General features: G+C 50.0%; 1 protein-coding gene and 1 long non-coding RNA gene across 2 annotated transcripts; one reads left to right on the top strand and one right to left on the bottom strand.

The window, feature by feature from the left end:
• Window positions 1-5,877: 5,877 nt before the first annotated feature.
• CTSE (cathepsin E) lies at window positions 5,878-17,041 on the top strand. Its single transcript, XM_045081111.1, has 9 exons — window positions 5,878-6,062; window positions 6,744-6,900; window positions 7,453-7,570; window positions 8,545-8,663; window positions 10,796-10,995; window positions 11,797-11,919; window positions 13,105-13,246; window positions 13,325-13,423; window positions 16,292-17,041. The coding sequence occupies exons 1-9, from the start codon at window positions 5,992-5,994 to the stop codon at window positions 16,454-16,456; spliced, it is 1,194 nt and encodes a 397-aa protein (XP_044937046.1). The 5' UTR covers window positions 5,878-5,991; the 3' UTR covers window positions 16,457-17,041.
• A 2,011-nt stretch (window positions 17,042-19,052) lies between these two features.
• Window positions 19,053-22,356, bottom strand: LOC101687144. Its single transcript, XR_199721.3, has 3 exons — window positions 21,573-22,356; window positions 20,869-20,970; window positions 19,053-19,228 (listed from the first exon to the last, which is right to left on the bottom strand). It is a non-coding gene; the product is annotated as an uncharacterized LOC101687144 (long non-coding RNA).
• Between the last annotated feature and the right edge of the window lie 624 nt (window positions 22,357-22,980).

The following is a 22,980-nucleotide window of genomic DNA, read 5'->3' as shown; positions in this document are numbered from 1 at the left end:
AGGATCATGACCCGAGCCGTAGGCAAACAGTGCCCAACCGACTGAGCCACCCAGGCGCCCCTGATCCCTCCTTTCTTTCGTCCCCATCCAACTCAAGATTGGGGCCTGCGTGTTCTATCTCTGGAAGAAATCTAAGCTCACCACACTTTCCCAGTGTTCCATCCCCACTCCCGTCCCAGCCACTGTCACCTCCTGCCACCGCCCCCCAGAGAACTGCATGCGAGAGTTTGGTGTGAAAGGCCCTCGTTCCTGTCCTTACTTTCCACCCTTGAGGCAGGAAAACTCTTCTTGGAGCCTTGGATTTCTTGTCTCTGAAAAAAATTGGTGAGATTCGGTGTCCCAGTTTTTGTGTGAGTAAATGAGTGGTGTTTGCCAAGACTTGGGAAATGGAGCTCCGTGTGGAGACTCTCTGATCAGAGAAGCTTGTTAAACTGGACAGGAAGATCAGACGGGTATCTTGGCGTCCTGGAAGATGCCTCACCTTAACCACATCTCTAGAATGTGTTTTCCCTCTGGTGGGTTTCCAAGGCATTTAATGGAAGAGGGACAAGAGTTTTTAGAAATGGAGACACACACACTTTACAAAGATCCCAAGATTAAACTTGCGCCTTTTTTCCTATTCAGCCGCAGCCCAACTCCTAGCCTGGGGCCACTTGCAGGAGTTCAGGATGGAACCAGTTCTGAGGCCTGCAGAGCTGGTACCAGCAGGAAAAGATTGAAGAGCACCGTTGGCTGAGTATCCCCAGGCCACTAGAAGTCTGCAAATGAAAACCCACAGAGATCACGGAGGAAAGGCATCCATTTCTGTCATAGTTGCCGGAGTGCACTCTCTCTTCCCCTTATAATAAAATTTTAATCAAGTGTTTACGACACACTCACTGTCCTCCATCCATTTTCCCAGATGCTTTTATTAATCTTCCGAACAAATTCATTGTGCAGATAAAGAAACTAAGGGTCAGAGAGCATTTTCACTTCATACATTTTATTTATTTATTTTACGTTTCCCAGCCTTTAAATAGTCTAGCCCCTGATCATACAAGAAGAACTAGGACAGACAGAAGTCTTGATCGCTTTTGTGAAACGTTAAAAGACATAAAAGCATGGTGGTCTCTGCAACGTATTTCAGGAGCTAATACGTATAGTAACATGGGGCACCAGGGTGGCTCAGTGGGTTAAGCCTCTGCCTTCGGCTCAGGTCCTCATCTTGGGGTCCTGGGATCAAGCCCCACATTGGGCTCTCTGCTCAGCAGGGGGCCTGCTTCCCCCTCTATCTCCGACTGCCTCTCTGCCTACTTGTGATCTCTGTCTCTCTCTCTCTCTGCCAAATAAATAAATAAAATCTTTAAAAATATATATATATACACACAGTAACCTATATATAGACTACAGACAGCAGTGAGAGTTGTAAAAGATCGTGGATTCATGGAGAGACTCTTTGAGTTTATGCTCAGGTCCATCATTACCAGCTGTGTGACCTTGGACAAATTCCTTTACCTCTCTAGGACTATTGACCTCATGGGATTATTGGGAGAATTGCACGAGTGAGGATTTTTAAGGCACTTCGCACAGTGGGTGGCATAGAATGAGTCCTAGTCCAGGTCCAGCACCTGCCCTGGTCCGTATGGTGTAGCCAGGGCTCTAGAACTAAGTGCTAACTGGGTGTCAAGCCCTGGGCTGAGAGACACCCGGAAAGCCTTCTTCCTGAGGATGGTCCCACAGAGTCCTCACATCAGTCTGCAAGGAAATCCTTCCTCTTCTACCGCAGAGCAATCTGATGATCCTGAACAATGCCAATATCACACGTCCCCCAAATCCTGCTTTGTCTACTTCCAAAGCCTGGGCTCGGTAACAAGCAGAGAAACAGACCCCTTCAGCATGCCGTCCTTCCCTGAACCAAGCCCGCGGCAGGAACTGTCCCTCCTGTTCACAGGTATAGGGACAAGCGCACATGCGCACATGGGCCGTGTTCAAGCGAGGAACGCCCCAGTGCCTGTGTCCTCTGCAGGGCATATGGCAATCATTTCTGGTCTGAGAGGCGCTTTCCCAGAATAGGGTTGACAGTGGTTTTGGAAATGACTCACGCGAACTGAATTCTTGACATGGCGAGATGCTGGAGACATCTGATCCTTCTTTTTTTCCAGTTGCATGAAAACAAGAGGCTTTGCCAAACCGAAGCAGATGAAGCCACTGGGGAAAGAACACCTTTGTGTTGGGAGCTCTCTTACAGCAACAAGCAAAAAATCAACTTAAATTTTAGTTTTCAGACGTCATTGTCTGGGTCAGCGGTAATTAGTGGGGGGGCGGTGGTGGGATTTCTGCACCTGTCAGCGGTACAGTCATGATCCTTGCTCAGAGGCTCCTTGAAAGCAAAATAGGAGATATTTGCCAAAAAGAAACAATGACAAAATTTCTCATTACACAGCGCCTCACCTCCCCCGCCACCCTGCACACACCCTTCTCTCTTCTTACAGTTAAAAGTCAAATTTTCCATCAGGCAGAAAATTATTTTCTCTCCTCCGTTTCCCGTCTCCTCCTCCAGCCTCTCTCTCTCGGTCTTTCTCTTACAGGAAGAAATTCTTGAACGTCAGACCCTCAAGATCACCCAGTACAGATCATCAGCTTTGAAGTCCGACAAACCTGGGTTTGAATGCTGATTACAGCACCTTATGCAAGTTGCTTAAACCCTCTGTGCTTCAGTTATCTCATCCGTAAAGTGGGTTTTAAAATAATGTCTACCAGCTAGGGTCGGTATTGGCGTAGAATGAGCTAATGCTTCCAAGGTCCTTAGCTCAGAGCGTGGCACTTAGCGTGTGTCCTCAAAATGTTCCTTGTTGTCCACCTTCTTCATGGTAGAGACAAGGAAACTAGATTCAGAGAAAAGTGATTTTGGTCATACGGCCAGTTAGTGGCAGAGCCAAGACTAGACCCAGGCAGCCCAGCCCAGCTCTCTTTCTACTGTACCACGCAAAGCATTGTTGACTTTCCTTCATTTATCAGCTTCGAGCAGAAGTGAGGTTGGGACATTTTCTCGTTGGTCACATTCGTGCTGAGGCGGTCATGTTGCCGGAGCCAGGGCTCCGAGCATCGCGGATTCCTCCTGCCCGGCCATCAGGAGCCAGCCGAGCACGACGGAGAAGCAGCTGCTTGGGTCTTACACGGACACACTCTGTCTCCGGAGCCCTGATGAAGCTGATTTCCACAGAGCGCTGAGTAACCGTCCTCTTATTACTTATTTATCTTCTGAAGCTGAAGCTCCAGAAACGAGAAGTTGATTGGACGGTGTCACACCAAGAGCTTTCAGATGTTCTGGAAACAGACAAAAGCTCTGCATCTGACCAGCCTCCAACCCACATGCCTGAGGATTTCTCGTTCCAAAGACCTTCTCCCAGGGCTAAAGGACAGGATCATTGCCCATACTATGGCCTGTTTTTGCCCACATGGTACCATTTCACTCCAAAGGCTTTTCCCTCTCTCTTCTTAAAGGACATACACACAGACACCACAACAGGCACATATCCAAGGGCTTTTTTTTTTTTTTAAAGTATGTTCCACACCCAGCATGAGTCCAACACACGGCTTGAACCCTGACCCTGACTGAGATCAAGCCTTGAACCAAGATCAAGAGTCGGATGCTTAACCGACTGAGTCACCCATGCGCCCCCTAGGGCTTTTGTTCCCAAATCATCTGCAGTGATATTTGGTTCCAGCCTGAGAGGCTCCCCTAATCTGCCACCATGGGAGGCGAGCTTTCTGTCATTTCCAGAGAGAACAGAACCCATTCGTCTGACAGACATCTCCATCCTCCTGCCTCGAACCTGCGTCAAATTTTCTGAAACCCAGCCAGACCCTGCGGCCCCACCCGTAGTGGAAAGATCTTCGGACTGGGAAGGAGGAGGCCTGGGTCCCAACCCTAGCCCTGCCACTAAAGGAATCACGCGCACCTGGGGCTGTCACTCTGCCTCTCTGTGCCTCAGTGTCCTCATCTGTTACGTAAGTGGCCTTGCCCTAAAGGCAAGAAGAAGTCTCCCAGTTCAAGGATTTTATAGCGAAGATCTTCAGTCGGGTGACACAGTACAGTTTTTTTCAAGTGCTTCCATGTACCATATTTTGTATTTTTGATCCTCCTTAAATAAAACTCAGCAATGTATGTGGGTTCTTTGCCAGGTAAGAGATCTAAGGGACGTAGCAGTCGGGCAATCATGGGCAAACCATGACAGAGCAAAATGTCACAGTGGCTTATCTCAACGTCTAGCCTCTTCTGGCTCAGGCTGCCCTCCTGGAGGTAGGCGTCGGTCCCCAGTGAAGGTCAAAGCCAACAGCCAAATGGGCAAATGTTGCAGAGGCTCTGTGCCTTTGGGGTCAGCACTTCCAGGGTCCAGGCTGTTCCCTAAGTCCCTTTGATGTCCTCCTAAACATTTTTGGAGCCCAAGGCAGCACTCTGCTTAGCTGTAAACTCCAAGTCTGTCTGTGGCTGGGGCTCCTCAGATGGAAACAGAGCCAAGGAGGTAGCTAAAACACTGTGGAGATCGCTGGCTCGTCGGAGCAAAGCTGACCCAACCCTGGTTCTCTGCCTTCACTCCGGAGCCTCGACGGCCCGGGTTCAGAGTGTCCCATAAACCTGGATTTGGGTCCTGGTCAGGCGAGGGTGCTCCTCCCACCACCCTCCACCCTCACTCAAGGCGATAAAGCCCTCCCTTTGGTTAGGAAGTTGAATGGCCATAGAGATGGGTTCATAGCAGTAGCTAATCAGGCTGGGATAGCAGTAGCTAATCATGCTGAGCCCCCACTGCCCCCTACTCCAGTAACAGACTGAGGCTCCTGCTGTCTTACGCACTGAATTGTAGCCCCCAAAACTCTTATGCTGAGGTCTTAACCTCCAGTGCCTCGGAATGTGACTGTATGGAGATATCAGGCCTCCGAAGAGTAATTAGGTTGGAATGGGGTCTTTATGGTGGACCCCAGTCCAACATGGCATATAAGGACAGGAGATCAAGACTCAGAGACACACTCAGAGGAAGAATAGGGAAGGCAGCCATCCCTACAAGTCAAGGAAAGAGGCCTCAGGAAAAAACAAATTCTGTCCGTACCTTCATCTTGGACTTCTAGCTTCCAGAATCCCGAGAGAATAACTTTCTGTTAAGCCACCCAATCTGTGGTAAGTCGTTATGGCAGCCCTAGCAAACGAATACAGGCACCCGCTCCAGAATCATTCCCCCCTGCCCCCCGCCCCCCCACCAGGAGCTGTACCTCCCCACCCCCATCCCCAGCCCAGGGCTGCCTCTGTGTTCTCCAAACCTCCCTTCACAATGCAGTCCCACATTCATCAAGCCTTCCAGATGCAAAAAACCAGCTTCACAGCCCAGTCTCCCACGTCAGCGGCTTTGAGGAGCACTAGTCTCTGCCTCAGAGTGGACGGCGGGGGAGGGTCAACCGCCCTGGAGGCTCCTGAGGGAATGAGGGGAGAGACCTGATTGATGGTATTCTGAGTTAGAACCTGTCCCACAGGTGACGACCAGGCTTCCAACCCCACAGGAGTCCTCAGCCAGACCAGTCGTGGTGACACGTAAGCGGAGGGGTCCCGGCGTCCGTGGCCCAGGGCTCTCCCAAGTCATAATCACAGGGTTTCTAGGGGCCAGGAGAGGACACCCAAAATTCTGGGAGAAGCTGAACCTGCGCTGCCATCCTTCTCTTAGAGGGTGCGCAGACCCCCAAGTCCCACCCCAGACCCACGAAGCCTGCGCCCCGGCCCCTGCAGGAGGGAAAGGGGGGCGGAGGGGAGGAAGGGAAACACCCCGTCATGCTCGCTCTGTTTGTTCTGGGCCTGGCCATTGACGCAAGAGGCCTTATCATTGGGTCCTCAGGCTGGGTTGGGCAGGGCAGATCAGATCCGAGAGTTCGCGCGATTCGTCCCCGCTGGCTTGCGGGAGAGAGGAAAGGAGAGGGACCGGGGAAGGCCACGGCCGAGCAAGGAGGAAGCTGCCGGCAGGGCCCATGATGAAGACACTCATTCTTTTGCTGCTGGTGCTCTTGGACTTGGGGCTGGCTCAACAGCGGCTCCACAGGTGAGGCCACGTCCCCAGCACCCTGTCTGTCCCCAGACCCACCATCCCCCAAGCCCGTCCCCAGATCCGGTCCAGCGGGCGCTGCTGCCTGCGCCCGAGCTTAGGGCTACCCTCGAGAAAAGCTGACGGGGAAATAAAGAGGAGAACGAAGGGCTGGGGGAAGCGGCCGTCCTGTGTTGGCCTTGACCTCTAGCCCATGACAAACCATCCCTCTGCCGCGACCTCTGACGGAACTCCCTGGCCAAGCCCCAGGGAGCTTCTCACACTAGTGGAGAGCGGGAGCCTGCTGCTGGGGTTGGGGGCTCGAAGGACCGAGCATGTCCCCGAGGGAATGACCGTGGCTGCCCCCAGGAGTCTTTCTCTCCCTTTAAATCAATCCTTTAAGAGGTTCACACACAACGCGGACCGTTTTCCTAGACGACCTCGAAGAGCTCATGTCTGAGAGGGAGGGGCCACTTCAAGTCTAAGGTTCTAAGACTTTTAAGGAGCAGAAACAAGACTGATAGGCCAGGGGCAGAGAGGGCACGAATTCTGGCCAAACTGTGGCCAATTCTGGCAACTCTGCTGCCTTGCAGACCTCCTCCTGTGTAATTTCCCTGTTTACCTCTGGAAGAATGGGGTAGGGAGGGGGAGGGTCTGAGGCAGAGCTGCACCTGTGTCTCACATGGGCTCTGTCCTCAGGGTGCCCCTCAAGAGGCGACAGTCCCTCCGGAAGAAGCTGCGGGCACGGGGCCAGCTCTCTGAGTTCTGGAAATCCCAGAATTTGGATATGATCCAGTTCACTGAGTCCTGCGCAATGAACCAGGATGCCAACGAGCCCCTCATCAACTACTTGGATGTGAGGCACTCCTGGGGCAGGGGCTGGGGAAGGGGGAGGGGGGGGGGATGGCTTGGCCCCTGGGCATGGCCAGTGTCAGGTCAGTGACACTGAAGGCCAGGGAGGATTTCTCTTCTAGGATAACCCATAGGGACCGACCCCCTGTGTCCCCGTGGATATGACCGAGCAAGCCCCGATGCGTCCAAATGGGCAGAGCTCTCTGCAGAAGAAAAGGTCTCCCAAACAGAAGGGTCCTGCTCTGTGTCCTTGGCCAAATGATTTAACTTTCATGAGCTTCCACTCCCTGATTGTAGAACAAAGGCATTACAAGTCCTCGGTCTTGCTCATAAAGCAATTAAGAGAAATAATGCGAATGAGAGCTAAAGAAGTGCAGGAGACTTGATGTCCCCTGTGTCTGCTCCTCCTACCTTCCGTTGCCACTCCCCAGGCTCTGTGAGCTCCAGTCCGTGCTAACCCAGGCTCTGGTCCCAGAGAGCTCTCCCAAGGCCCCCTGGAGAGCACCTTCCCCTTTCCCACGCCCACCCTCTGCTGCCTTCCCTCCCTCCCCTGCAGATGGAATACTTCGGCACCATCTCCGTCGGCTCTCCGCCGCAAAACTTCACAGTCATCTTCGACACTGGCTCCTCCAACCTCTGGGTCCCCTCTGTGTACTGCACCAGCCCAGCCTGCAGTAAGTAGGGCCGGGAGCCCCAGCAGGGAATGGCAGCTGGGGTCTGGCACTCTGGGGGAGGGGCCCTTACTTCCAGAAACTGGCATGCATGCCACACCACCTTCCCCTCTCCACCTCGAGTCTGCCCGGGCAGTGCCTCTGGTAGAGACAGTGCTGGGCCAGGGAGAGAGCTAAAATTGACTGCTAGCCAAGCTAGCAACTCTCATACAGATCAGAATTAATAGGAGAAAACTCAGCCACTGAAAATACAAACTCAGTACAAATCTTTGAATACACAATGACTCACTCTCTTTGGAACACCCAAAAGAATGTTGGGGGTAGGGAGAGTGCCATTCAAATGCCTGTTTCTGGGCAGGTAGGTGGGCTGGGTTCCAAGGCTGCCTATTCACCTGCTTCAAGAGGGTTTGGTGGCCCATCCCAGGATATCAGAGGTTTGACTGGTGGAGCACAATATAGGGGTGGGTCCATTGGCCCAGAGGTAACTCGGGCGTCTTTGTTAGCATTGGAAAGGGTAGAGCTAAAGACAGATGCCCTAGTCTATTCTGGATAAGTTCTAGAGACACGATGTCTCGGAAAACCTCAGGATTAGGTGTCTGCAGGCTAAGCAAGGAGTTGAGAATCGTTGCCTAGAGTGGGGTTTGTTTACCCCTGGGTTTCTTTTGAATGTCAGGCTTGGAACCACACTAGTCAACAGAGACTTCTGCTGGCATCTGATACAGGACACTTATCTCAGTGTGCCTCATGAGGTCACTGTGGGTGGTCATGTTTGCCCAGAGATGACTAGTTGGTCTCTGATTAGGCCACCACATGTGGCCTACAAGTAACTAACTAAGGTGGGTCATGGCCAACCTTTCTAGAGGCCTCCACTCCATCTTGGGAGTTGAGGGAAGAGAGCTTGCATCTGTGGGGTATCAGGGCAGGAAAAAGGGAGTGAGCTGGCAGCCCAGGCAACAGCAGCATCCTTGCTTTTCCAGAGACACACACCAGGTTCTACCCTTCCCAGTCCAGTACATACAGCACACTGGGGAGTCATTTCTCCATTCAGTATGGGACCGGGAGCTTGTCTGGAATCCTCGGAGCTGACCAAGTCAATGTGAGTACAATTCCTTCATCTCTTCTCTTTTGGACAGAAGCTTGGGAAACAGAATATTCTTCAGAGCCATTAGGGGAACACATTCAGATCTGCCTCAGGAAGAGGAGGAAACAAGGAATTGGCTTCCAGGGAAAGGGAGAAGCCCGGCCAGGCGGGAGTAGTGCTTCCTGCTTGAGATCATGGCCGCGGGCCAGTCTGCTCAGGGTCCTGGGTTCTAGAGTGGCAGCAAGGACAAATTCCACCGAGATACGGTGCACAGGGAATGAGTTAAGGCAAGAAGGAAGGAGAGGAAGGAAGAAGAGGGCGGAATTAGAGGGAAGAAGGAGAGGGAAGCCTGAAGAAGGAGAAGAAGAAAAGAAGAAGAATGAGTCAAAGATGCTCTCAGTGCAGTAAGGCGAGAAAATAGAAACTAGGGGCCTTAAGATTGTAAAAGAAGAAACTCTATTGTCATTATTCACATATAACAAGGTGCTATATGTAAAAAGTCCGAAAATATGTACAGACCCTTTGGGTTTAATAATTATTTAGCAAAATTGCTGAATACTAGATTAACAAAATCATTTCTATTTCTGAATATCAGGGAAAAACAAATGGAAAATAGATTTCAGAGACATTTGTGATTACATCAGAAACATCAAATACCTACAAGTAAACTTAACCCAAAAAATGTGCAAGATCTTCACTCTAAAAACTGCAAAACATTAGGGAGTGAAATTAAGGAAGACCTACATAAATTGAAAATGACTAAGTATTTCATGACCCAGTATTATAGACAAGTCAAACTTTTTCAAATCCACTTATATGTTTTAATGTCACCTTGGTCAAAACAATAATGATTTTTATTAGAAATTGATGAGCTAATTCTAAAATGTATGTGGATACATAATACGCCAAGACAGCCTAGATGAAGGAAAACACTACAAATATCAAGGCTTACTTTAAAGCTGTAGTAATCGAGGCAGTGTGGTATTGGCGCAAGGTAAGCCAAAGGACAAAAGGAACAAAATGGAAAATTCAGAAACTACTCTGAATTCTGTTGACCATGAAAACTGCAGGGGAGGAAATGAGAGTGTATTTATTAAATACAGTGCAAGGTCCACATAGTTAAATTAAACTAAAATTAAAGTTAAAAAAAAAATCTTGACTCTGACCTCACACATTATCAAACTTACAATACACTGTAGATGTTTTACCTCTAGGCATGGATATGTCCAACAGAGGTCTGCGCACGTGTCCACCAGAGGACATGTCCAGGCAGCACTGTTAGCCATAGTCTAAACAGGAAACAACCCAAATTCCCAACAGTGGTAGAATGGATAATGACAGTGTATTCATACCATGGGATACTGACAGTGAACGAGATTACAACATAGTACCTGGAAGCCAGCAGACGGGTGTTTTTGAGGAAAGGTACAACCAGTTAGCAGCATGCCTAAAGCGGCTTCTGGTCTGGGAGCTCGCTGACCAGGGTGAGTTTGTGAAAACTCACCGAACTATACACTTAGGATTTCTGCATTAAACTTATATATATATATATTTTTTTAAAGATTTTATTTATTTATTTGACAGAGAGAAATCACAAGTAGTTGGAGAGGCAGGCAGAGAGAGAGAGAGGGAAGCAGGCTCCCTGCTGAGCAGAGAGCCCGATGCAGGACTCGATCCCAGGACCCTGAGATCATGACCTGAGCCGAAGGCAGCGGCTTAACCCACTGAGCCACCCAGGCGCCCCTAAACTTATATTTTTTTAAAAAAGATTTTATTTACTTGAGAGAGAGAGATCACAAGTACACAGAGAGAGGCAGGTGGAGCGGGGGGATGGGGGGGTGCAGACTCCCCACTGAGCAGAGAGCCCCATGCGGGGCTCCATCCCAGAACCCTGAGATCACGACCTGAGCCGAAGGCAGAGGCTTAACCCACTGAGGTACCCAGGCACCCCTAAACTTCAATTAAAAAAAAAAAAGTTTACATAAAGAACATTGAGGGTGTGGGAACGTGGTGAAACCCCTGGGCTCATGTAATCAAGGGAAGCTGGGTGGGGGAAGAATGCGCTTCAGACCAGAGGGAGAATCCGGGAATCTGAGACTGTGCCGGAGAACTCCCGTGCAGTTTTCTTTCGGGCTCTCTCCTGTCAGGTGGAAGGACTGGTTGTGGTCGGACAGCAATTTGGAGAGAGCGTCACGGAGCCCGGCCAGACCTTTGTGAACGCGGAGTTTGATGGCATTCTGGGCCTGGGCTACCCCTCCTTGGCTGTGGGAGGGGTGACCCCGGTGTTCGACAACATGATGGCGCAGAACCTGGTGGATATACCCATGTTTTCCGTGTACATGAGCAGGTAGGCCCGTCAAGCCAACCAAGGTGAAGTTCAGTGACAACCCCAGGGAGATAACATGGTGCAGCCAAGGGAGCATCAGCATTTGCAGTCAGACGCCTGGCGTGGGTCCCTTGCTTCTCCTATTACCAGCTGCGTGACCTTGGGCTTGCCCTCTCTGGGCATTGAAGAAACGAGGTTTGCCTTACTTTGTAAACTGTAGTGCACTGAGCCAATGGGAGGAATCTCTGGGATTGGCTCTTTGTTTGTGCAGTGAATAAATATTTATCAAGTCCCTATTACATGCCGACCACAGTGCCAGGCACCGGGAACACCAAGGAAAGTAAATAGATTTTCCAGCTCTAGTCAGTCATGTTGCATTCCCATGAAGTCTTCCTTACCTTGGGTCGCTGGGATGAGTCATACGGAAACTCCAGGCACCATCAAAACAAAAGTGGGAAAGATACTTAGGGGAAAAGGCTTTGGGGGGGGGGGGGGGAGCATGTAAGTCACGTGGTGTGTGCACACCCCAGTGGTCCTAGCCTCGGTTCTGCATGACGGAGCAGCGGTCCCCATCTATTTCCTCCCTTGCCCTTTTATCAAAGAAACAAGAAGACGTCCACCAGCGATCAGGCAGAGCTATTTCTATACTTCAACCTTTTGCTCAAAAAGGCCCAGATTAATCAACTTGCAGTAATCAGGAGCCCTGATCTCAAAGCCCGGGCTGATATTTCTGCCTGTCTAGATGCTTGAGGTAGGCGACCAGCTTGTTCCCACACTATCCCAGTGGCCCTTCCCCGACGATCTGCCTTTCTTTCCGTGTAGTGACCCAGAAGGCGGTGCGGGGAGCGAACTCATTTTTGGAGGCTATGACCACTCCCATTTTTCTGGGAATCTGAACTGGGTCCCTGTCACCAAGCAAGGCTACTGGCAGATTGCCCTGGATGCGTGAGTATTCTCCCCAACGTAGTTACGGTACGAGGCAAGAACTCAAGACGGGCTCGAGGCAAATCGGGTTCAGTGAGTTGACCTGAATCAGCGTGCTGGTCCCCAGGAGAGGAGTGGGGGGCAGGGGCGCTTGCCGCATGGGGCTGGAAATGTGGAGGTGCAGGAGGGGGCCGCGGTTGCCAGGCCAATGGGTATGTGGTACCACCTCTCAGCTTCCCTCCTGGTCCACGTGCTGCGCCCTCAAGTCAACACGATAAATACAAACCCTCCGCCAATTATCCGAGGCTCGTTTCACATTAATTCACACACAAGGCCTGGGGTGGGTGACACAGGGTGCAGGAATGAACCAGACTCAGATTTTGCCTCCACGAAGTATGTCCGGAAGATCACACACACACGCGCGCGCACACACACACACACACACGTCCCACTACCATCGTGAAATGCATGGTGGTCAGTGGTCTGAAAGACCGCCAAAGTGGCCCAGCAGACGGGGCGGGACAGCTCCTATTCTGCTCAAGCAGGGGTTTCCCGGAGGAGGTGGCCTGGACTGGACCTTGACTTACATACATGCAGACATTGGGGGGGGGGGGCATGGAGCAATCAGGGACATGGGACCAGATGCCCGTCACATACTGAGCACTGTCTCAGATAATGCAGGAATTTAAAGAAATGCAATTCACGCTTCAATTCTGCCAAGGACATGTTTCTGTAAGGTGAGAGCCTGTGCGAGCCACGAGGGACAGAACAGTGGAAAGCCTCAGGGCTCACTGTCTGCTCAGGGTTTTTCAAGCCAGCGGGGCTAACCCACTTCTGGGTCATGGTCTCATTTTAGGGGATCATGACATATATTTTTAATGAGATGGAATAAAATAGAAGATATCAGAGTGCACTTCACATACTAAGATTAAGCCCTATTTTGTGAAATTTTTATATTGTGTGTGTGTGTATGTGTACGGAGTCTAAAAGTAAATGTATTTCCAGTTATGGATCTCAGTTACAGAAAAACTGACAAATATTGATGGGTGAGACCATCAGACTGGGTATCATTACTGTATGTTTGAGAGCCCGGCAGAGGGTGAGAGCCGCTGGGGAGCCTGGGGAACTCCATGGCCGAGGGGAAGGGGGACTGATGGGGTGGAGACGGGGTGAGGGGTTGGCTGATGACATTTCTTTTGTCCTCAGAATCCAGGTGGGAGGCGCCGTGATGTTCTGCTCCGAGGGCTGCCAGGCCATCGTGGACACGGGGACTTCCCTCATCACAGGCCCCTCGGACAAAATCAAGCAGCTGCAGAAGGCCATTGGAGCAGAACCCATGGATGGAGAAGTCCGTGCCTGCTGGGTAGGGAAGAGGCGGGAGCGGGAGAGGGGGAAGGCCTCTAAAGGCCTCTGTGTTGTGTTTTAGTACGGGGTGGAGTGTGCCAACCTCAACGTCATGCCGGATGTCACCTTCACCATCAATGGCGTCTCCTACACCCTCCAACCAACCGCCTATACCCTGCTGGTAAGAACTGTTTCCTTATTCTGCAAGTCATAGGGCCTCCCCCACCAGCCCACCACTTCCTCTTTTCAGTCGCCTGCACTCAGGCTGCATTTACCCCGAGCCCCCCTCCCATCTTTTCCTGCACTGAAGGGGCGTTCCCTCCAGAAAGGACAGAGCTGCCTGTGGTGGAAAGATGGTGGCCAGGCTGATTCTCTCTCAGTTCCCGTCCTGCCACGAAGCAGCAGCAAACCTTGGACAAGCCATTTAGTGACGTATTCTGACAGGATTGTAGACTTTTTAACGGCCAAAACTTTAGCCCCTCAAACACCCAGTAGGATTGGATATTATTATCCCATTCTGTGGATGAGGATATCGAGCCCCGGAAAGTTAGGAGGCTCAAGATACGAGCTACTTGGGAAGGAGGGACAGAATGAGGTTGTAATCGCATTCAGATGAACATTCTCCTCAGACAAGTAAATGTCTTTCACTGCAGTAGATTCCTAAGTTTGTAGGGAGAGGTAGAATTCCCCAGAAAGAGAATTCCTGGGGGAAACCTGTGATCTCTTCACACGACAGTTGGCCCAGATTTTCAATGTCACATGCGGTCCTTTGGTGACACTCAACATACAGATTTTACCAGAAAGTCACCCAAAGGCCCAGGGTGATTGCATCAGAATGGAGGTGCTAAAGTGTAGACACTTCAGAGACTTAACTACCCCCCACACCTTGATCTCCATTAACCCCTTCCCCAAGCCGCCAAGCATAAAGACAGTGCAAGTGAAAACAAATGTTCTTTTAAAGTTTTTATTTAAATTCCAGTTAGTTAACATACAGGGCAATAATAGATCCAGGTGTTACAATATGGCGGCTCACCACTTCCATACCACCCAGTAGTCAACACAAGTGCCCGCCTTCATCCTCAGCACCTGTCTCACCCATCCCCCCACCCAACTCCCCTCTGGTAACCATCAGTTTGTTCTCCGTAGTTAAGAGTCTGTTTCTTAGTTCACCTCTCTTTCTCTCTCTCCTTTCCTCTTTGCTCATTTGTTTTCTTTCTTAAATTCCACAAGTGAATGTGATCATATCATAATTGTCTTTCTCTGACTGACTTCGCTTAGCATTTTACCCTCTAGCTCCATCCACAACATCGCAAATGGCAAGACTTTTTATGACTGAGTAATATTCATCTATTTATATATATATATCCCACATTTTCTTTATCCATTCATCAGTCTGTGGACACTTGGGCTGTTTCTGCAACTTGGCTATTGTCTATTGTGGAAAATGCTGCTATAAACATCGGGGGGCATGTATCTCTTTGAATTAGTATGTTTGTATGCTTTGGATAAATACTTAGTAGTGCAGTTGCATAAAAATCCTAGAAGAGAACACAGACAATAACCTCTTTAACACTGGCCACAGCAACTTCTTTCTAGATACGTCTCCTGAGGCAAAGGGGGAACAAAAAACAAAAATAAACTATTGGAAACTCACCAAAGTAAAAAATTTCTGCATGGTAAAGGAAACAATCAATGGAACTAAAAGGCAGTCTATAAAATGGGAGAAAATATTTGCAAATGATGTATCCAATAAAGGGTTAGTATCCAAAATATATAAAGAACTTATAAAACTCAACACCCAAAAAACAATTCAATTAAAAATGGGCAGAAGGCACAAATAGATATTTCTCCAAAGAAGACATCCAGTTGGCCAACAGACACATGAAAAGATGCTCAACATCACAGATCATCATGGAAATGCAAATCAAAACTACAATGAGATGTTACCTCACACATACCAGAATGGCTAAAATCAACAAGGCAAGAAACAACAGGCATTGGAGAAGATGTGGAGAAAAGGGAATCCTCTTGCACTGATGATGGGATTGCAAACTGGTGCAGCCACTCTAGAAAACAGTATGGAGGGTCCTCAGATAGGACAACCCTATGATCCAGCAATTGCACTACTAAGAAAACAAATTTTTGCTTTAAAACACAGCTTCATGTCAAGCCCCCTAAGCTTCTCCGACAAAGGGATTCTGGAGATGCCACTATGAACACCACACTGGGGACGAGCTAGACACTAGCTGTGCCAAGCTCATCAGCCTATATACCCACTGGCCCCCCATTACCCCCAGTCTCTCCCACCTGCACCCTGTGTGAGTCCCTGCCCACCCCACTTCCTTCCCATTGCCCAGCGTGGTGCCCAGCAGATTTCACTCAGAGCCCCCTCAGTCAGCCAAGGATCCTGTAACAGCATTGCGTGGTCATCCCCTTCCTCCCCAGAAGGTGCGTTAAGCCCTCTGTAAACTTCCCAGACACTCATCAGCAACCTCAAATCTCAAAGAGTTGTTGGAAAGACCACACCTGCCTAGTAGACCCCAAGTTTCTGTCAAACTGAAAAGTAAGTTTGGGGGAAGTAACACTCTTTCCACAGGACACTGGATGCCTACCTGCCTTGTTCTCCCCCAGAACATCAAGAAAACAGCTGTGTAATTTCTCTCCTTAAAAAACGAAGTTGCGCTTCCCTAGAAACTAAAGAAATCGGAATTTAAACCAAGATCTTTTAAAGCCAACCCTTTTGCTCTTGCAGTCATGCAATAAGGTTTCGCTTTTTCCAGTTGTAAAATGGGAGGCAGGGGGCATGTATGAGAGGTGAACTAGTCTCAGAATTGTAAAACTTAGAAGCCCAGGTCCACATATATGAGACTGTGCAGACACTTTGCTGAGCAAACAAGTGGAGGGGTGTAGAGCAGGAGGAAGATCAAAACGAGCCAACACTGTGACTGTCCAAGGCCATTCGGTATAGTCACCACCACTACCACACAGTACAGCCCTCCTACTTCCCTATTCTCCCTCTACGTCACTTACACCTCCTTCCCCTCCCCAGGACTTTGTGGATGGAATGGAGTTCTGCAGCAGCGGCTTTCAAGGGCTTGACATCCAGCCTCCCGCTGGGCCCCTCTGGATCCTGGGAGATGTCTTCATTCGGCAGTTCTACTCGGTCTTTGATCGTGGGAATAACCGTGTTGGGCTGGCTCCGGCAGTCCCCTAAGTAACAGCCTTGTGCCTGTGCCTGCGTGTCTGACACCCCTTGGAAATCCAGCTGCGCCCGTTGGGTTGGGGCACCCTTCATGGAAGATCAAAAAGTCATTTTCAGGAAGCTACAGTTCTAGAGCTGCAACTTGAATTAGGTCCAAAGAGAGTAAGAACACACGCACACACTGACACACTTCACACACACCTCACACACACCCGCGTGCACCCACCTCCACTGCCATCATGATGGAAACATTAAGGTGTAATGCTTCCTATTGTTGCTAACATTGCCTTTTGGAAACCTCCAGACATGTACGCAAGCAAAGATTGTACACAGAGATGACCTGCACGTGGCCAGGCCTGTTGTATCAGTACCCGCCACCTCTCCTTTCCCCAGCCCACCTGCTTGCATTATCCGGAAGCAAATTCCTGGCATCACATCATAAATCATCACATCCAAGATTTATCCATAAATCCTTGTAATACTCTTAAATAGGCAATCGGTGTTCAGATGTTCCCCCATTGTCGGGGAAATGTTGGGTCATTTTTATCGGTGACTTGTGTGTATCAGGATGCAAGTAAAATTCAAATTTGAACTGTCTCTAGTCGACCGCATTCTGAATTTTGCAGGTTGAAAGCCCGAGATGTCCAGCGATGTGGCTCTCTGAGTCCATCTTTCCTACAAAATGGCTGTGGGCTCTAGAGCCTGGCCACAGTGCCGGGCACATTCCCTAGCAGCCCATCAGGAGGCAGATCATGCCTAGAGCCTCTTTACTCACAAGGTTAGGACTGATGAGTGGGTTCGGGAGCTGTTGGGCTCACACATCCATCCATGAGCGATTTCCTTCAGCATTTCACCCAAAGATTTCAGCAACCACTAATTATCATGGCCGAGATCCACACTATCATTAGGGCTGCAAAACAGATTTTTTTTCGAATTCTAATTTTTTTTCACCTGGGTTTTTTTGTTTTGTTTTGTTTTGGTCAGAGCTGTTCTGTTAAAAAAAAAAAAAAATGTGTTCATCAACTATTTGCTTACTGTTAGGTATAGTTCATATAGAAAAGGCAAGCTTACTTGGCTTTTTCCCTTTATTTACCGGCTTTCAGAAAAGTGAGTGTGCTTCAACTTACTGTAGTCTTGTCAACATTCAAAGCACCCCACACTTAGCCAGAAGGTGCCCTTTCAAGGTAGTTTCTGTGAACTTTTGACTTGACCCCAATATGAAAAGATGTTCCAGGCACAGTCCCAAGGAATCCTGGTTCCTGGTTGTGCGCTCTTAAGTTTATTGTAAATGAAAATATTTCAGAATGTGCAAGGAGTGGCTATGGGGAGAGAGGGGCTCTGAATGAACCTTTTTCTCCGATGGGGCCACAGGGCCCATCCTGAGGGAGCTGACCTGGTAAATCCAGGTCCAAGTTGCATCCTGGTGGGATGGTGGAATCTATTCTGGGGGGATCTAGTGTCACCAGGAACAACATGACTTTCTTTTCCTTCCTTTTGCTCTTGCTTTTTGCAAAATTCAACTATCTTCAAGGATTTTCTTATTAAAAATGAAGTGAAAGTCCTCAATGATCCTAACCCTCAAAGATAAGCATTATTATTAATTTGAAGTTGTTTTATGCAGACTTTGTATACACAGAGATAGCCATAGGTAAGGAATTATTTTTTTCCTGCAAAAAAAAGGAATCATGGGGGACGCCTGGGTGGCTCAGTTGGTTAAGCAGCTGCCTTCGGCTCAGGTCATGATCCCAGCGTCCTGGGATCGAGTCCCACATCGGGCTCCTTGCTCGGCAGGGAGCCTGCTTCTCCCTCTGCCTCTGCCTGCCATTCTGTCTGCCTGTGCTTGCTCTCTGCCCCCATCTCTCTCTGATAAATAAATAAAATCTTAAAAAAAAAAAAAAAAGGAATCATGGGGTGCCAGTGTGACGCAGTCAGTTAAGTATCTGTCTTCAGCTCAGGTCATGATCCCAGGGTCTTGGGATCGAGTCCCACATCGGGCTCTCTGTTCATTGAGGAGTCTGCTGCTCCCTCTCCCTCTGCCGCATCCCCTGCTCATGCTCTCACTTTCATGTGCTCCCTCTCCCTCAAATGAATAAACAAAAATTGGGGGGGGGGTGATGCTACACACTCTTGTGTCTAAACTGCTCATGTAACAGATTCCACATCAGCACAGTCAGCTCTTGGAACGTCTTTGAACATCTGCACGGTGTCTATTTATTGATCAGATCCTCTCTTAATGAACATTAGATTTATTTGGGTTTAATCCAACCCAATCCCATAAGTATTTTGTGCCAGGCACTAAGTGAGTTACTCTATGATCGGTGGGACAGATCCCAACTGTCACTTTTGGCACAGAGGTCATGAAAGACATACCAGGTTTGCATTTGAACTTAAACCTGGATTCGCATTTGTGCCCTGCCCGGATCAATCTGGTGACCTTGGCTAGTGACTTCATGTCTCTGAGATGCCCACCTCCCAGAGCTATGGGTTTTCCTGGATGGAAGGACTTAGCTCATCATGTTAGCTCCCCTCCCCCTTCATATTTAAAGTATGAAGTCATGGTGATCCCGGCTTCACAGATATACACACACACTTTTTTGGTTTTGTTCATTTTTTTTTTTTTTTTTACTAAATTATTACTTCCAGAGTTAATTCAGAACAGCCTGATCCAAATAAACTATCAAAGGAATATACTAGAGCAGTCAGAATTGCAGGCTCCGGAGTCGTACAGGCCTGGGCTGGCTTCTCGATACCAGTTGTGGGAGCTCCGCACCTCAGTTCCTTCATCTGTAAAATGGGCATGTTAACAGTAACCACCTCATGGGTTATTCTGAGGATCCAACAGCTACAGTGCCTATGTGTAAACACGCATCATCACCCAGGGACCAGACCCACACTCAGCATGAGCAGAAGGGCCTAGAGCAAAAAAGCTTTATGACGCCTCTAAAACAAGCACCCAAGAGCCATGTGGGAGGTCACCGGCACATAGCATCCCAGCAGGCTTGCTCCCTAAACGCGATCTCCGTGCAGCGGGCTCTCCCGATGGATTGCATGTGCCTCCATGTCCCTGAGGCCCTGGGGCCTGAGTGCTGGAGGCCTGGGGCATGAGGGCGGTGCTGGCTCTGTGCCCGCAGGAAGTGAGAGCAGGCCCGAGGCTGCCGAGAGCCAGTTCTGCTCTGAGCGCGCTGTCTCTCCAGGCAGAAGTGATGCTTTCCATCCATGTGGACTAAACTCTGCTGGTTCGGCACCAGCTTAGCCCCATGGGCTTCCCAAACCTGACCTTTGCTCTTTGTGACCCTCATATCCGTGCTGTTACCCCTGAAACTCGGGTCCTTGTCCCGTGTCCCATGTCTGATCTTAGGTCACAAACCTCTCCTCAGTGGTAGGTCAAGAGCTTTGGCCAAGCTTTGCGGCACCTTGGGAATCCGTTAAAGGATGTGTATTCAGTTCCCTGGAGCTTCCATGAAACAGTGCCACAACAGGGTGGCTTAAAGCTACAGGAACGGACCAGCTCACAGGCTCCCGAAGCTAGAAATCCAAGATTAAGGGCTCAACAGGGCCATTATCTCTCTGAAACCCATAGGGGAGAATATTTCTTGCCTCTCCCAAGCTTCGTGAGAGGGCTGACAGCCCTTCATGTTCCTTGTCTTACAGCGACCACACCTCAGTCTCTGCCGGGTGGTCCCTTGTGCATCTGTCTTTTTGTCTCTTCTCTTCTCTTCTATTGGCTAAGGGCCTCCCTACTCTAGTACGAGCTCATCTCAACTTAACTAACTGCATGTTCCAAGACCCTCTTTCCAAATGAGGGACTGGGGCTTATGACTCAACATGTATTTGGGGGAAACACAATTCAACCTCTAACAGATGCGTCACTAACCAGCGGCTCTTATGTATTTATTTTCGGCTTATGGAAGTCCTTTCAGGAGCTTTTGGTATTTTGTACTTCTTCCCTTTTTTCTCTTTGTTTTCCCCACTCAAAAAAAAAAAAAAAAAAAAATCTGTAAATTAGATTACCCCGTTCTCTAAATGAGGAAATTGGAGTGATGAAATAATGAAATGACTTGTCAAAAGTAATAGTGAAATTAGAATCCACGTCTCCAGGCCTCTCATCCCCATTGCTAATTTTTTTTTTAAGGTTTCACTTATTTATTTGCCAGAAAGAGCATGCATGCACCAGCAGGGGGAGAGGCAGGCAGAGAGAGAAGCAGGTTCCCAGTCGAGCAAGGAGTCTGATACAGGACTCTATCCTAGGACCCTGGGATCATGACCCGAGCTGAAGGCAGCCACTTCACCGACTCAGCCAGCCGGGCATCCCCTCTGCTTCTAATTTATTCCCCTTCCCCCAAGCCCAGGTATCTGTCAGTTCAGGATGTCTCCAGGGCAAGGAAGACAGGTAGATTTTGGTCATTCCTTCCAATAATAGTTACCTTTTAAAATAAAAACGCATTTGCTACCAACAAGTCCACGGTTGCTGATCCCAAGACGCTCCGGTTGCTGATCCCAAGACGCTCCAGACAGCCTCTTCCTGTCTGTGGAAGAAAGACCTCACTGTGAGGGTTCCAGGGAACCTGTTGTGTCTGGGCTGGGCATCAGCTCTTTGGAGGTGCTCTCTCCTGTTCCCTCTCCTGTTCCCAGGTCCCTCTCCTGTTCTGTGGGAGGCTGGCGGGCAGGCAGTCCTTTCATTAGCATCCACATTCCAGGCACAGGCCTCAGTCAGCCCACCAGACTCTCTCTCTCTCCTGGGAAGCTGGATGTTGAGGGGCCCCACAGGGAGGACGGGCGTTGGGGCCTGGCAGGCACCCGGGGAGATAGCTCCCAAGTCCACAGTGCTGAGACCGCCCCGACTACCCTGCCTCTGTCCTTCCCAATGTCCTGTCGTCTGTCTCTTCCTGCTGCTTCTGTGTTCTTGGCTGAGGAGCTCCGGCACGTGCATCTGCCACAGGAGGGTGACCAGATGACTGTCTCGCGGTGAGAGTCAGAGGTCTCAGGACTGTGAAGCCTGATCCCTTCTGTAAGTGAAGCTCGAGGGCAGGGCTCGGCCACCTGGCTGGGCAGCTCTTCCAGAAGAATCGTACCCACGGGGATGGTGAGGGAAAAGACACATGGGAGAACTTACTCCCGGACCACAAACCTGGGGTGTGTGAAGGACACACAAGGCCGGGCCTCGGGACCAGAACATGCTTCTGCTCCTCAGCTTCACCATCCACCTCTTGCTTTTCCAACACTCGCCAGGTTATGACGCAGCACCAACTACTGTAACAGATAAACCCCGAATCGCAGTGCCTCGACACAGTAAAAGTGTCTCTCTCACGTGAACCGTCCGAGGGACGAGTCGCACAACTCAAGAATGGGGATCCCTTCTGTCTCGTGGTTCCCACAGCCCTAGGACCTCAGGGTCATTCTTTGTGTCCCACAGACACAAGGAGGGTGGCCGAGCTCGCTGACACAGCAGATCTGAAGGAGGCGAAAGGACCAGCAGGACATCTCCCCCACGTCTATTCAACTCAAGCTCCATAAGGCGGGAACTCTGTCTGGTTGTCAGTTCTGTCTACCAGCTCAACCGTAACCCCTGGCCACACGTTATCTGCAGGTGGCCTGACGTGGGGGGGGGCTGAATGAACACCAGTGGCGTCTGCCTCTGCAGGCCTGCGGCTGGGATCTTTTTCTTTCTCCTGCTTCTCAAATGTGAGCATGTTTCCAGTTCCTCCTCTGCCTTCGTCTCTCTCCTGTCTCTCCCCTTCCCTTAGGAGATGAGGTGCCTCTTGCGCGGGTCTGAGCCACGGACACAACCCCCATGTCGACCTTTCCAAGCAGACGGTTTGTAAATGTCTGACTTTTTCCAGGGAAGTGTTCAGTCTTCAGTCGTTCCCTGCGTGGTGGAGCCGGAGTTCAAGCCCTCTAATGCCCCCGTGGACCCAGCACGTATTTGTGGAGCCCTATCCTGGCCCAAGTTCCCTAACAGGGAATTTTTTTTTTTTTTTTCATTCTTGAGTCAGAAGCTTCTATTTAACATTTAACTGGGAAGTTCAATGTGGAGGAAACAAGAGCAGACAAAGGGCAGTGAGGAAGAGAGAGAAGGAAAACGTACAGGAAGGTGACTCGAGCCGAAGCCACATTTGCAGCAAGCTCCTGTGCGGCTCGCTTCCCCAGGCATCGCCGCAAGGCCGTGGGGACTGGGTGCAGCTCAGAAAGGTCTCATGACCAGGTGGCAGGGTGGTGGGTGAGCGTGAACTCTCTGCAGGTTTCTGCTTTCTCCTGTCCCTGTCGGTCAGATTCTTGCCCGTGGGCACGGAGTCCCTGCACTTCTGATGTCTCTGGCCTCCCCAGGAAGCTGCTGGGGGGCCAGGGGCTCTGCCCATCTTCCAGCCCAGATGCAGCCCTGTGTCTGCTTCTCCTGCCCTGGTGCCCTGCTTGCAGGCTCCGAGACCTGCGGTGGCTGCGCTGGTGGATTTGAGACGGGAAAACAGCAAGAGCCATCACCAGAATTGCTCTGGCGGGATGTGAGAAGAGGGGCAGGGGCTGGGCCTGGGTAGGGTCGG

Source organism: Mustela putorius, unplaced genomic scaffold (assembly GCF_011764305.1).
Source record: "Mustela putorius furo isolate JIRA1106 unplaced genomic scaffold, ASM1176430v1.1 tig00000508_pilon_pilon_pilon, whole genome shotgun sequence".
In the NCBI taxonomy this organism is placed as follows: Eukaryota; Metazoa; Chordata; class Mammalia; order Carnivora; family Mustelidae; genus Mustela; species Mustela putorius.
Note: the sequence above shows the minus strand (reverse complement) of the source record. Positions and strands in the feature narration are given on the sequence as shown.